The sequence below is a fragment of the Phoenix dactylifera genome, chromosome 8 (genome assembly GCF_051530095.1).
Source record: "Phoenix dactylifera cultivar Ajwa chromosome 8, Ajwa_hap1_PhDact_Kaust_v1.1, whole genome shotgun sequence".
NCBI lineage: Eukaryota > Viridiplantae > Streptophyta > Magnoliopsida > Arecales > Arecaceae > Phoenix > Phoenix dactylifera.
In genome coordinates this window covers 20,168,379-20,181,182 of record NC_143197.1, presented here as the reverse complement: position 1 = coordinate 20,181,182, position 12,804 = coordinate 20,168,379, and the positions used below count along the sequence as shown (strand labels likewise).

The 12,804-nt window shown below is 35.7% G+C and overlaps 1 protein-coding gene across 4 annotated transcripts; it reads right to left on the bottom strand.

Moving 5' to 3' along the window:
• Window positions 1–1,283: 1,283 nt before the first annotated feature.
• BGLU41 (beta glucosidase 41) lies at window positions 1,284–7,577 on the bottom strand. 4 transcript variants are annotated; one of them, XM_008790967.6, is made up of 13 exons: window positions 7,218–7,577; window positions 7,057–7,123; window positions 6,906–6,964; window positions 3,959–4,034; window positions 3,807–3,878; window positions 3,643–3,730; window positions 3,301–3,556; window positions 3,086–3,201; window positions 2,784–3,007; window positions 2,671–2,702; window positions 2,483–2,585; window positions 2,288–2,396; window positions 1,284–1,647 (listed from the first exon to the last, which is right to left on the bottom strand). In XM_008790967.6, exons 1-13 carry the CDS (start codon window positions 7,332–7,334, stop codon window positions 1,473–1,475), a joined length of 1,494 nt encoding a protein of 497 aa, XP_008789189.3. In that variant the 5' UTR covers window positions 7,335–7,577; the 3' UTR covers window positions 1,284–1,472. The 4 variants fall into 4 exon arrangements, with proteins under 4 accessions (XP_008789189.3, XP_008789190.3, XP_088559131.2 ...); XM_088703005.2 differs by lacking the exon at window positions 1,284–1,647 and adding an exon at window positions 1,661–1,679 and having other exon boundaries at window positions 7,218–7,484; XM_008790968.6 differs by lacking the exon at window positions 6,906–6,964 and having other exon boundaries at window positions 7,218–7,461.
• Window positions 7,578–12,804: the final 5,227 nt, after the last annotated feature.

Sequence of the window (12,804 nt, the reverse complement as noted above, 5' to 3'; positions counted from 1 at the left end):
CATTTATAATCTTTGGTTTCAATTAGTGTTCAGTCACGCTCATGATTGTGTGGCTTCGTTGGTAATAGTGCTGCACTTTGTTAGCTCTTTGGCTCATTATTTGCAGCAAGCATGTCTTAGCTAGGATCATGTATGTGCACGTTTTAGAAGAAAGAAAAAGTTCGTTATACCAATATATACCAGCTGACTTTGCTATTCTATGTATTACTTTTTATCAATATCTGATGTGTTCTCTTAGTTCTACTGCTATTTTTTGCTTTTTTGATGGGGCTTGCTGCACAATCATCTAAAAGAATCAACCATGATGGATATTATGATTCCGTGGAGTTGTCTACCACCACGTATTAACTTCTTTTTGCTTTTTTGCATTAAGTGAAAAAAAGAATCACTTGAATGGGCTTGAATAGGTGCTCGATGGGAGTATTTTTGGTATTTTCACCTTAAAGATGTAGTTTTAAGGATTGCAAGCTACAAATAAAATATTTTATGGATAGAAAATATATCTCCGATCAACAAGGAGTTTTTGTTACCCTACCGCTCGCGGAGGGACCCCGAATGTATATATTATTCTATAGAAAGATGTTAATCTTTTTGCAAATTCAGTAATTAATGGATTTTAAATGCAAAATTCACTTCAATCTTTACTGTTGAATTTAAAAATTATTAAAACAAATTAATTAAATTGAGGAATCACAATTGCCCATAAGACCTCCCATGTGTCTATCTCAACTCTGTTTCTGCACCTCGCTAAGCCCTAGTCGTAAAACATTCCCAAACCCTAACCCTGACCGAACGTCGTTTAATGCGTTCCGCATCCCAAAAGCACACCACCGTCTGAGATACCCCTCAATGGACCACTTCATAGTTCCGGCGCCGTCTCCCACGACGCCGTGGTCTCCGCCCTCGACGATATGCCGGCCCTCGGCGACCCCTGGATCTCATAGAGAACTTTCGCATCCAAGATGGGATTTTGAAGGACGGTGGCAACGAATGCTTGCGATCAGAAGGATTAGTTTCTGAAAGGAAGATTTAATTCGGTATTCTTCCCTTCAACACCTAAAATTCTTTGATGTTGTGTAAATAAATCCAATCCAGATTTCCTATAATTCATAGTTTCATGGATGATAATGCTATGTTTGTTCCATAGGAAGCAAAAAGATTAGATTTTTATTAGTATCTTAATTCAAGTTGTGTGATATGGACTTGGAGAATTCTTGGTTATAGCATTAATATTGTAATTAGAGCTAATAATAATGCTGGAATGATGTAACCTACTTTGAGCCTTTAAAACAAATAGAGCATCACCGTAGACTCTGAAATTTTATAACTAATGGAATGGATAATACATTAAAAAATTTGATGAAGATGACAAAGTGCTTACTAGTGGTTCTCCTACAACATGTCCTAAAATGGCAAGTGCTGTTGTCACTGTGAACTGTAACTCATATTATTTTGCTTAGCAGAATTACACATTAGTGTCTTTGTAGAAAATGTCTAAACCATTTAGCAGAAGCTTTTGGTATCCTTGTAAGGTTGTTCCTGTAATCAACAAAATAGAGGCCAAATCGAACAGTGTAGCCTGAGTTCCATTCCCAGTTATCGAGTAGCGACCACACGAAGTAACCACGTACATCGCAGCCATCCTCCCTGCATTGTTTAATGGTTGATTGTGCAATTAACTGGGAAGTGGTGTAGCTGATGAGTGAAGCTATTCACAATAAGAAAGATAATATAAACTGGAATCTTTTTGGCGTAAACTGACATTTTAGTTATGTAGTTGGTGTTGCTTGGGAACCTAAGCATCCTAAGTGTCCAAAGAACATAAATTTGATGCATCAAGGTAAACTTAATCTGCTGCTAAGTAGCCCTATCTGTTATTATCGTGGGCAAAATATGTCTGAAAAACTGTTTTTTGGTTACATTTTAATCAATCAAAGGTTTTATGACAATTTTTTGATTTCTTTCATCCTTGTACGGGGGCTATTCGTTTTTTCTCCTAAATCATTTAAAATTTATCAGATTTCTTCAAAGAGACTGAAGGTTGTAAGAAAAGAAAAACACTGTTGTTTCTTTTTTTGCAAATAGGAATTCAAGAAAAAATAGTTTTGCATGTAGATGGTTAAACACTTGTCACCTTTTTTTCTTCTCTTTCCACCAAAGACCTAAGAATTTAATCCCATTATTTAGTTTTTCTTGAGCAATTTACTGAAAGTAGCTCTGTCCATGACTTCATTCTAAGAGTCCAAAGCTGCCTCAATGATTCCCTTCATTAGAGTTAAAATTTTACCTTATGACGGCGCTTAGATTAGAAAGATAGTCTCTATGGTAATGTATCCTCTTGTTATCCTCGAGCGCTTTGTCTAGAGTAGCAAATGGGTTGTTTAGGTCATCCATACCTGTGAAAAAGAATCTGTTCTGTGAGTTTTTTTCCTCTGTCACATTGGTTAGAAATTTATTCTTTTCTCAGGAAGATAAGCCTTACCATTTTCTGTTATAATTACTAATGGATTTCCATACTTCTCCTTGACGTATCTCATTAGCTTGCGAAATCCCCATGGGACTATGTGCAGCCAATGTGACGCAGCCTGAAAAAAGCTTGAATTGATACTTAGTAGCTTCATCATTAAATAAAAAAGTCATAGAAAGTTTGGCATGGTTGCTACAACATACTTTTTCACCAATCATCTCTCCATGTCGGAAAGCTGCAAGGTGACAATTAATTAATAAGCATATTCAGTGAAGGCAAAGAAATAAAATTGTTCTTTTTTTTATGTGGGTCTTACAAGTTGTGATCACACCCGCGTCAGTTGAAGCATCATCCATTACAAGATTCCATATTCTGATTCGATCATTTCGCACATATAATGTGGTGTAGTGGTTTATGCCTACAAAATCCAGTGTCCCAGCCAATGACTTAGACATCTCACTTGTAATTTTTGGCAGCCTACTGCCTACAATATTCTGCATTGAGCGAGGATAGTGCCCAAAGATTAGGGGATCCAAGAACCTGCTTCCATTTTCTCCTTTAATTCTCACAATCAAAAAGGTGTAATATTGTATCTGTTAGTAAACCATAATAAATTACCATCCTAATTCGAAGTCCATTGCCCTGTGAGCAGCATCATGGTCCTCATCTGCATCAGATATTGGTTCATACCATTTGGAATCTAGAGCAATTCCGATAGAACCACCCTGTTTTGCCTAAAATATCCATTTGCATATTATTACACATGCTTTCTTCTCTTTCTATGATTATTCTGCATAACTGGAAGTGTAGTTATATTCAAGAAAATGGTTTACCTTAAAGAGGCGCTTGTAAGTATGGAACACAGCAGCATGTGATAAGAGGATATTGTGAGCAACAATGTATGGTTCAGTTGATGATTTACCCTTTCTGCATAGCAAATGAGATAGTATAGAACACCTTCCTGGAGCTTGCAGGCCTAAGTCGTAACCCTGAATTGAGAATCCATGAGGTTCATTGAAGGTGATCCAGTGCTTTACTCTATCCCCAAAAGCTTCAAAGCAAGTACAGGCATAATGCTCAAAATCTTCTCTGCATTATACAGAGAGATACCAATATTTATATATTTTATTTGTCATATCTGAATGATCCAATGGTTATTGAGTTATCATTCTTACACTATCTGTCTGCTCAGCCATCCATCATATCTATCTTCAAGAGACTGCGGAAGGTCCCAGTGATAGAGAGTAACATATGGTTGTAATCCTGAAAACAAGAGAGAACATTTAGAAGTCCTAAACTTCCACAAGAAACTATAGGTAAAAGACCTTCTGAAAGTGACCTTTCTCTAACAAAGCATCTATGAGACTGTTGTAGTGGCTAATTCCTTCTGGGTTGGGTTCCCCAGTTCCATCTGCCAAGGTCAAAGCATGTCACAGTATGCTGGAAATATGAAGATGCTTTTCTGAAAACATAAACTCAAATTCTTATTACTTGGGAAGATCCGGGACCATGAGATTGAGAATCTGTATGCATCCATTCCCATGTCCTTCATCAGGTCCGCATCAGTCTGGGCATTTGGGTCAGTATAAATCGTTGTGTCAGTAAAGTAATACTTTTTCTCATTTGTCAACTAATATAGTAACTGTTCTCCTCATGCTCATTTCTGCTGTACCAGTGAAATTGTTTATAATTGTAATTTTTCGCTTCATGAATATATAACACATGACATGCCTCACAAAGGAATTTTGATGGCTGCTTCTAGTTAAGATTATTATTGGAGATCATTCAGCTTGTTTGCATATAATACACAACTGAGAAATCTACATACTGACATATAAAGATAATGATAAATGGGTGTGGCAAATGAAAGATACTTGGAGGAGCCACAAGTGCTAGACTTGTTTGGAAAGTTCAGAATCACCAATTTATCTAAATTATGGAGTGAATTGAATGATCGAGTTTGCACTGATTAGTGTTGATGTATTAGTTCTCTCCTGCTTCATTCAGTGTGAAAACCACATTTTAGTTATTTGCATGGTATAACGGATAGTTGGAGAGGTGGATTTAAAGTTTTTGCAATTTGATATATTTGTTTGATGGAGTGACAAGTGTAGTCACTGACAGATTAATAAGAGGATGGTGAGCCTAACATGCTAGTAAGGGTGAGATTCTCTCTAGTGTAATATTAAGCAATCCATAGAAGTAAATAGTTTTTTCAGGTCTAGCAATGGTCTTCATGATTGTAAGTAAGATCTGAAAATTTCAGTAGGACAAATTATTGGTTCTAATGGGAAGCAAGATAACCAGGAGAAATCAAAAGCTTCACATTTCCATGTCCGCATCCATCTTGTATGATTGCTGATTAGTGCAAGAAAGCAGATCCTTATCTGCCCAAATCTATTAAAATCACTTGCTTCGTCAAGAAAATAAAGAACAATGTTATCTTGTTTGCTAAGAAGAACAGTATTATCCTTTGTACTGAATCTTCTGGCTTTGTCTAAGAGAGATTCAAGGTTCAAATGCCATTTTTGAAATTTGTTTATGGGTAAATTATATCTTGTTATGGAAACTAGATACCATAAGAGCAACGAATCTTATGGAATCATTCTCTTTGGGTTACTTTACTTTGTATAATTGAATATTTTGCAAACCTATAAACATAATGTTTGAACCTATGAAATGAGCAGTGTTTGTAGCTTTGGCCAATTTGGTATAGGTAGCTAGTTATACTACAGAGACTCCTGCTAGATTGCCCGAAGTCGACTTAAATAATAACATTAATTTCAATAGCTATCTTCAGGTATGCAGGTTGGGTTGACAAGATAAAACCTAGATCTACAGATAAGATCTTCAAGGTCCATCCTTGTAGGGACACAAGTGCTATGCCCCTTTGTTCGTTCATTCAAAGCTCTTTTTTTTGCTGAAAATACAAACTATTTATAAGAATTAAATATAGTCAATTTAGTTGCCTCAACACTCTTCTTTAGTTATATTTAGCTCAGTTTTGATTTTTTTCAGGCAATTAAGAACTTGTGATATCCTTCCTCATGTGTCTCATTGCATAAGTCATTTAAAAATACAATGATTGCCGGACCAAGTAGGGCCTGATTAATATCAGTCTTCTGAATATTTGCAAAATATGCTGCAGTAGAAGTTTGAATTAAATTAATATCAGTCTCTGTGACACTCTTCTGTTTGAAATCTAGCTTTACCCTCCGATTAATACAAAAAAAAAAAGGATGTTTGAATTAAATTAAAGATTCTGGTTGTTGTGGTTGGTGTTGCCTGATCACTGGAACACTTAGTAATGTAGTGGTTTTCCATGCAATGAGGCCAACCTCAATGGAAACTTCCTATTGAGAACCGACCGGAGGTCTGGCTGCCCATGAACGTCCAAACCAAATAATTCTTTTCTTAATGTTATTTATAAACTTTTACAAGTTATCTGTCATTCTATCTAACCACCCAACACAAGGATTTATTTGAATAACACGACAGAATTGCTTAGTCAATCAAATAAGCAACCTAAAAGTTGCTACATTTATAAATTGCTTAGCTGCTCAAATAAGCAAACCAAAAGTTACTATATTAAGCAATTTTTATATTACCAAGACCCAGTCATGCAGAAGATGAAGGATTTTATTGGATCATCCATGATGTGAAAGATTAACTATTATAGGATATGCTTACACCTTGATAGAAACCTATATATCACAATAAACATTATATAAAAAAGCAAAATTAGAATGTTGGGTGGAAGGAAAACTTCACACGTCTAAGATTTTCTATCTATTGGAGATTTACAAGTTGAGAATTACGTACTCATCAAATGAGATGATTTCAAAATACGTGTTAGTTTTCCAAGTCACCAGTCCAACCAGTTCAGTAAACAGTTGACCAACTTGGAAAGGTGATCGGCTCTCTAACACATTGGCTGATGCTTATAAATAAAAAAGAGTTATTCATCATAAAACTATTAGTTTCCTACCATATGATACAAGCAATGGACAACATAGGCCGAAAAAAATTTGAGAAAGAAATGTTTAAACATAAAGCTAACATGTTGTTGGCGTTACTTTCACTTTTTCTATTTTGAAAAATAAAAAAAATAAAAATTTTATTTTTGTATTTTTTTTGTTTTTTTAGAAAAATATAAACATATTTTCTATTGTCAATTATTGTTTAAGAAGTGGTAGTTGCAGCAAAGGTAATAACGGTAGCTGTGGTATTGGTGGTAGATTTGATGATAATATAGTGAAGGCGACGATGATGGCTCAGGGGAACTTTTTTTTATTTTTTCTTTGGAAAAAGAAAATTTCCCTGGACCAGACATAACTGTCCACAGTATGCTGGAACTAGGGAGCCACTCTCAGGAGTTCATGTTGTAACCCGAGCAGAAATCAATGACTGTTCATCATAAATATTCTCTATGTTTTACCTTATATCGATGATACTGATCGACTGCTATTTCTGCATTGCTAAAATCCAAAATCCTTCCTGCCCGATGATATGATAAACTTCAAAAGGTCACCTCAAATTTATGATAAATCCTTCATACGCCCTAAGATCAGCAAGTGCTAGTATCATACCTGGTCTCCTTGTGAAAGTATCCCATATACTGTCTCCTCTTTTCCCTTCGTTTACAGCTCCTTCAAACTAAAATCAATTCATAAAAAGATATGATCCTTCCTTAAAGAAGAATGGTAGATGTAAAGGGCATAGGAAAGGAGATTACTAGGAAAACTCGGACCTGGTAAGCTGAAGAAGCCGTTCCAAAAACAAAGCCACTAGGGAAGTCAGCCCTACTAAGAGCCTTGGTACTCGCCATGAATCCAGTAGCAAGAAATAGTATGGCAAAGATTGCCATGGCTGGCTCTCAAAAATGCTAGGAGAAAAAGGTTTTCATGGAGGGAATATTTATATACAAAAGGGGTGTCTCAGTTGTGAAGAAGAAGGATGCATGGTGTGAGAGCTCACTTGTCTTGGAAGAGCTCAAGAACTATGCGTCGTGGCTAAGCTAAAATGCCTTTATGGAGCCCAAATGGATAGATGAGCCTCCGGTCGGTTTCTGTTTGATGAAGGAAAGCCAAAGCTTGTGACATGATGTCTTAAAATGTTAGGAACTGGTGCAAAGACAGTTTTGTATATCTCTAGTTCCAAAAGTTGAAGAAACTCGGTGCAGAAAGGACAATTGTATAATTGTTTGGGTCCCCAAATGATAGCAATTTGTTCACGAACGACATACGTGTAATTTGTCACCTTGTAGCTCCGTACTGGATTGAGACTAAACAAGCCAAGAGTGGCGTGTGAGGTTTTGTAAGAAAGAATCCAAACTAGACGAAGCCATTGTTGATGCATCCTTGCACGTTAGGTTTTGGGATGGATGTTGTGGGTGATTTGAAAGCATTATGTGGTGTTCTGTAAGCTAACGAGATGAGCATTGGCGTGGATAATCGTGGGAGGGGATTAATATAAGGCCTTATAAAATGCACCATACAAAGGCCTGACAATAGTTTTAGCTTCAACCAAATTGCTATAAAGATACATAGCGTACATATACCTTATGATTATGTCATATAAAAATATTTGCTTAAATTTTGAGTGGAAAATTTTGAAGTGATTTTTTTTATTTACTTATGTGGCCACTTTATTCTTTGGTATGTGCAAGCACTAGATTCTTTGACTTTTCAAGCATGTAAGAGAACATTGAGAAGAGCATAATCATGACATACTATTGACATCATTGTAGTAGTTGTGGTTGGTGCAAAACCTGAAACCATGGGTAGGGCTTCTTAGTTGCCAATTTGCCTTATCCTAGCAGGCTTAACCATGGAATTTCGGCAGAAATCATTGCGGGTTGCCCTTGACCGGCAGCAAAAGAATATGCTCTTCTTCCGAAGCCTTCCTGGCTTATTGCTTTTGTGGAAAATGATGCAAATAACTCATTTTAAGAGCTGGCAGGATGCGTTTTGGCAACGTCAAACATCAAACGTAGGGATGAAATCGGGCCTATCGAGAGGCCAACTTGTGATGAATTATAATAGGGATTTAGAAAAAGATGCTACCAAGGTAAATGCCCAGATGCTTAGAGGCTATTTTAAGGTTATTTCTTGATGCTTTATAGGCCATTTCCTGATTTTTCACTCACACCAATTGCATGAGATGACACGAATTCAAGTATCGATAGATTTGTTGTGATATAGTTGTTTACTAATTGTTTAATGGCCCAGCAGTTTCAAACCATTGAATGGCAATAACAATTATTTGCAAATTAATTGGATATGTGTGACAACGTGATCGAGTGTGTGTTTAGTTCCAATTGGCTATACAATGATAGATTCTAGGTACTTATATAGAGTCAAAAAATTCGAATAATACTTTTTGGCTAGTCATTTTGGATGAAATCCTAGATTATTAAAACTGATATCAAATAGGATTTAACTCATGGCCACGTGGATTAGGGGATATTGTATTACGAGTCTATTTTGACTAACCACATATTGAGCATGATATTTGTAACTGGATTTATGGTATTTATGATCGGATTTGAATGGGATTTGAAGCCTTAGTCTCACAAGGATGCTAAGACTTAAATGGGAAGAGTATATAAGGACCTATAAAGGTGTATGTTTCCTAGGTACTTAATACTGAGCTAAGGAATCCAACTAATACCTTCTAGCTACCTTTTTTGAGTGAGTTTCTGGATTGCTACAATAGGCATGAATTTAACATAATGGACTCTCTTGGATATTGCCTATAATGCTTCTTAATCTAACATTTGAAATAGTATAGATATGTGTAGGGAAAGCGGCTGGTTCTTACTTCATCTTGAAAATTTCTAGTGCAATCTATGATGACAAATGTTACTTAAAGTTTACAGCATTTCAAGCATTGATGGATTTGTTATGATATAGTTGTTTAATAGCTATTATTTGCAGATTAATTGGATAGGCATGATTTTGTTTTCGGTACATATTGGATAGGCAAGAATTTAATATAGTGGCTGATATTTTCTATAAATGCTTCCCCATGTAACATTTGAAATTAGTATAGAGATGTGTAGGGAATGTGGCTGATTCTTCATCTTGAAATTTTTCTAGTGCAATCTATGATGACAGATGCTAGTTAAAACTTTATATCGTATCATAATTATTCTCTTAGATATGGATATTATGCACAATAGCTGAGAGGAAGAATTTCTTAGATGGTATGACCCAAATATTGACTGCCTAAATAAACGGTTTCAAAATGACTTTTCATGTGGAGAAGAAAGAAAAGAAAAAAAAATGAAAGATGACAGATTTTGGTGACTCAATCTCAATGTGAGATTTGAGCATGTATGTCATTGTATTTATAATAACGATATATGATTCTGTATACCATCAAGATTACAAAGAATATTACATGCAAAACTTAACTAAGAGATAATAGAAAATCTTTTCAATGCAAGAGGAAAGAATCTCTTAAGTTGCTATAACAGTCACGTAATCATATAAGATTTGCATAATTTCTTGCTAAATTGATGAAGATCTGGAGAATCATTTCGATCTCTTATAATCATAGAGTATTTGTTCAATTTAGGAAGATCTTGAAAATAATTTCCAATTTAGGAAGATCTAGAGAATCATTTTGATTCTTTATAATCATAGATGATTTTGTCGACTTCTTATCAAGTCGATGAAGATTTGGAGGATCAAATTGATTTGGAGAATTTGTTTGATCCCCTATATAAGTGTTATTATCAGCCGACCTCAAACTATGCCGGGGAGAAACCAATCAAAAGCATACTTCGACCACGGTTTGGTAAAAATATCAGCTGGTTGACAATGAGAAGGCATGTACCAAATGACAAGTTGTCCAAGATCCCCCTTTTCACGATAGTCAATTTCAATATATTTGGTGTGAGCGTGAAAAACTGGATTGGTAGTCATATAAAGAGCACTAATATTGTCATAGAAGAGTGTAGGTGGACTGGGTTGAGGAATGCCAAGATCTCACAAAAGGTAGAAAATCCAAGTAATTCAGCAGCCGTAGATGCCATGGATTGAGATTAGCTTTAGTACTAGACCTTGCCACACTATTTTGTTTCTTAGCACTCTACTAAATATAGTTGCTACCAAGAAATATATAGTCCTCATAGTGGAACGCCAAACAATAGGGCAACGTTCCCGATCCACATTAGAAAATGCAAATATGTCAAGTGTAGATTGCGATAAATTCGCATGCCATGAGCCATTGTGCCCCTAATGTAGCGTAAAATCCTCTTGACAATATGAAAAATGGTCAACACTTGGATTATGTATGAATTGGCAAGCAAAATTTACAACATAAGATATGTCAGATTGTGTAAGAGTGAGGTATTGGAGAGCACCAACAACACTTTGAAACAATAAAAAGGTTCGATGATAGTATATGATGTAGACTTGATGCCAATTGGTGTTCGAATAGGCTTGCAGCTGGATATATTAGCACGATCAAGAATAGTAGTAGCATATCTTGTTTGGCTAAGAAATGAACTACTAAAAAAGGGCTGAACTTCAATGCCCAAAATATAATGAAGACGACTCATATCTTTTATGACAAATTCATAGCTCAAGGGCCTAATAAACTGCCCAAGAAAAGTGTTGCAGCTGCTAGCGATGATCATATCGTCTACATATAATAAGAGAGCTAAAATACCATGAGTAGATTCTTAGACAAACAATGAAGGATCAACAACAATGCAAAAAAAATAATAGTCCAAAAGAAAAAAAACTAAACTGATCAAACCATACCCTTGGAGCTTGCTTGAAACCATAGAGAGCAGGTAGAGCCTACATATAGGATGGATGATCAGAATCTATAAAGCCCGGTGGTTTCTCTATATGTACAGGTTGCTTAAGATGGTCGTGAAGAAAGGTGTTTTTAATGTCCATTTGTCAAAGAGGCCAACTACAAATACTAGCATTAGGATGGTTCCGATACTCCTAGGTTTAATAACAAAGGAGAAGGTCTCATAAAAATCAATGCTTTGCACTTGATCATATCCCATGGTGACTAAACGAGCTTTAAATCGTTCAAGGGATCCATCAGCTGTCAATTTGATTTTAAAAACCCATTTGCATCCCACTATATTTGCATCAGGAGGCCATGGGACTAGTCCAAAAATGATTTGTGTGTAAGGCAGCAAGTTCCTCTTACATTGTAGCAAGCCAACCAGGATGCTTCAAGACAGATTTAATTGTCTTTGGCTCGCTAGGGATTGAATTTCTTGCATGATAATTGGCATATTTCGGGCTGGGCATGACAATCCCAGCCTTGCTTCATGTAATCATGGAATGGCTAGAGGTGGGCAGGTCAATTAAAGAATCTGAGGTAGTGCAATAGTAGGTAGCGATGGTAAAAAATGAGTAAGAGAAGAAGAAATATCAAGCGTGGTCTCACAGCCTTGGGAAGGTAAGGAGCAAAAAGTGTGGGAAGAAGGTAAAGTATGTGCTTGTAGTGTAGGTTTAGGTAAATGGCAAGATGTTGGTATGGAGATAGGTGCAGAGGCATCACCTGGTAAAATGGTAAGTGTGACGTTACTAGGTTAGTGGGTAAGTGATTTTCAGAAGTAGTAGGAAAAATCGAAGATGAAGAATTATTGTGGGCAGTAGCTGAGGGATTTACCCATTTATTAAACTCAATAATCGCTCCCAACGATCTAGTATTTTGGTACAAGAAAGATGTGAGGCTAGTAAGGTTAAACTCCATCAAAAATCCCATGTTGGGAAATGTATATACGGCTGGTTGGCGGATAGAGGCATTAGTATCCTTTATGGCGATTATTGTAGCATAGTAATACACATGGTAGAGAGCAAGAATCAAACTTGTTTGTGGCATAATCTCTTAAATAAGGAAAACTACTACAACCAAATGTTCAAAAGTAAGTATAACCAGGTTGCTTACCAAAAAGATGTTAATAAGGATATTCCATTACCAATATTTTTGTTAGTAGCCGATTGAGTAGAAAAACTATAGTTTGAAAAATTTTCACCCAATAGCATTATGGAACACCAGTATAATGAAGCAAGGTTAATCAAATCTCATATATATGCTGATGTTTTCTTTATGCAACCCTATTTTGTTCAAGGCTGCTAGGATGAGATTGTGTTGCAAATGATAAAGAAAATCTCCTTTGCTGTATTCACTGCCCCCATTTGATTGAAAGATTTTGATTTTTATGTAAAAAAATTATATATAAATATAGTGACACACAAAAGTTAAATATTTTTAACACTAATTTTTTTTAAAAAATAATATAAAGAATAAAATAAATAAGTTCATTTTTTTATTTTTATAAAAAATAGATTTTTTAA